Below are 1,306 nucleotides of genomic sequence, written 5' to 3'. Positions count from 1 at the left end.
AGTTGTCTATGCTAGGAACAAGGTGCAGAAAATGGTAACTCTATGGCATGATTTGTAGCTGGTAGGGGGCAAATCCAAGTACCTTAGCTCATAAGTGGAGATTTCAATAATGTCTTAACCACATATGATAGGTTAGGACAACCAGTAACATCAAGTGATGTGTAGGTGTATTGACAATATCCAGCTAACCCTATTAAGAACAAAGGGATGTTTTTATACATGGTGCAACAAGCAGAATGCAAATGATAGAGTATATAGTAAGATTGACTAGGCTTTTGGAAATTTCAGCTGGACTAAAAACTATGGGCATTTGGAAGCTGACTTTCTAGAATCTGGAGTTTCTGACCACTCTCCAATCATTGTTCAAATATAGAAAAGAAGAACTATTCATCCCAAGCCATTCAAGTTATACATGGTAACAATAGAGTATAAGGACTTTAGGTCTATGGTAGATAGAGTATGGCAACAGCAAGATGAGCAAGACTCTATGACTACTATATGGCAGAAGCTACATAAACTAAAAGATGAGGCCAAAGGACTGAATAAGGAGATGACAAGTTATGAGCAAAGATTGACTCAAATAAGGCAGAAATTAGAATGTACTCAAGCTAATTTGACCCTTGATCCTTTTAATCAGATTTTGATAGAACAGGAGAAACAAACTATGAATGAATTGGAGAAATGGAGTACTATAGAGGAAAGGATACTGAGGCAACAATCTAGAGCAACATGGATTGATTATGGTGATTCAAATTCTAAGTACTTCTATGCACAGATGAAAATTAGGGCCAACAAGAATACTATCACCACTGTGTATAATAACATAGGAGTAAAGATCACTGATCCAAAAGCTGTGGAAAAAGAGTTTACCAACTTTTTCACTCAACTAATGGGGAAAGCCAATGGGTTAATGCCATGTCCAAATACCAAAATTATTAAAGCAGGAGATTGTCTCACAATACAGCATCATCAGGAACTAATAAAAGAGGTAACACATGATGAGGTGGATGAAGCAGTGAGGGAGATGCCCAAGGACAAAGTCCCTGGAGTTGATGGTTACACTATAGAATTCTTTACCAAGCATTAGGAGACAGTGAAGCAGGACATTTATAAGGCTATTTCATACTTCTTTCATACAGGTAGAATGAAACCAACATGAAACTACACCGCCATTACATTGATTACTAAAGTCCTAGCTCCAACAAAAGTGAAAGACTATAGGCCTATAGCTTGCTGCACTACTCTGTATAAAATTGTTGCCAAGATCCTGACTAGAAGAATAAAAAAAGTAATTGAGGTGATCATT

The 1,306-nt window shown here is 37.0% G+C and overlaps 1 protein-coding gene across 1 annotated transcript; it reads left to right on the top strand.

Moving 5' to 3' along the window:
- Positions 1–412: 412 nt before the first annotated feature.
- LOC142181670 (uncharacterized) lies at positions 413–1,087 on the top strand. Its single transcript, XM_075255071.1, has one exon. The coding sequence runs from the start codon at positions 413–415 to the stop codon at positions 1,085–1,087; it is 675 nt and encodes a 224-aa protein (XP_075111172.1).
- Positions 1,088–1,306: the final 219 nt, after the last annotated feature.

This window comes from Nicotiana tabacum, chromosome 6, assembly GCF_000715075.1.
Source record: "Nicotiana tabacum cultivar K326 chromosome 6, ASM71507v2, whole genome shotgun sequence".
NCBI lineage: Eukaryota > Viridiplantae > Streptophyta > Magnoliopsida > Solanales > Solanaceae > Nicotiana > Nicotiana tabacum.
Note: the sequence above shows the minus strand (reverse complement) of the source record. Positions and strands in the feature narration are given on the sequence as shown.

What these genes read in the sequence shown, in the direction of transcription:
- LOC142181670 (XM_075255071.1), top strand. Translation starts at nt 413, where the DNA reads ATGGTAACAATAGAGTATAAGGACTTTAGGTCTATGGTAGATAGAGTA.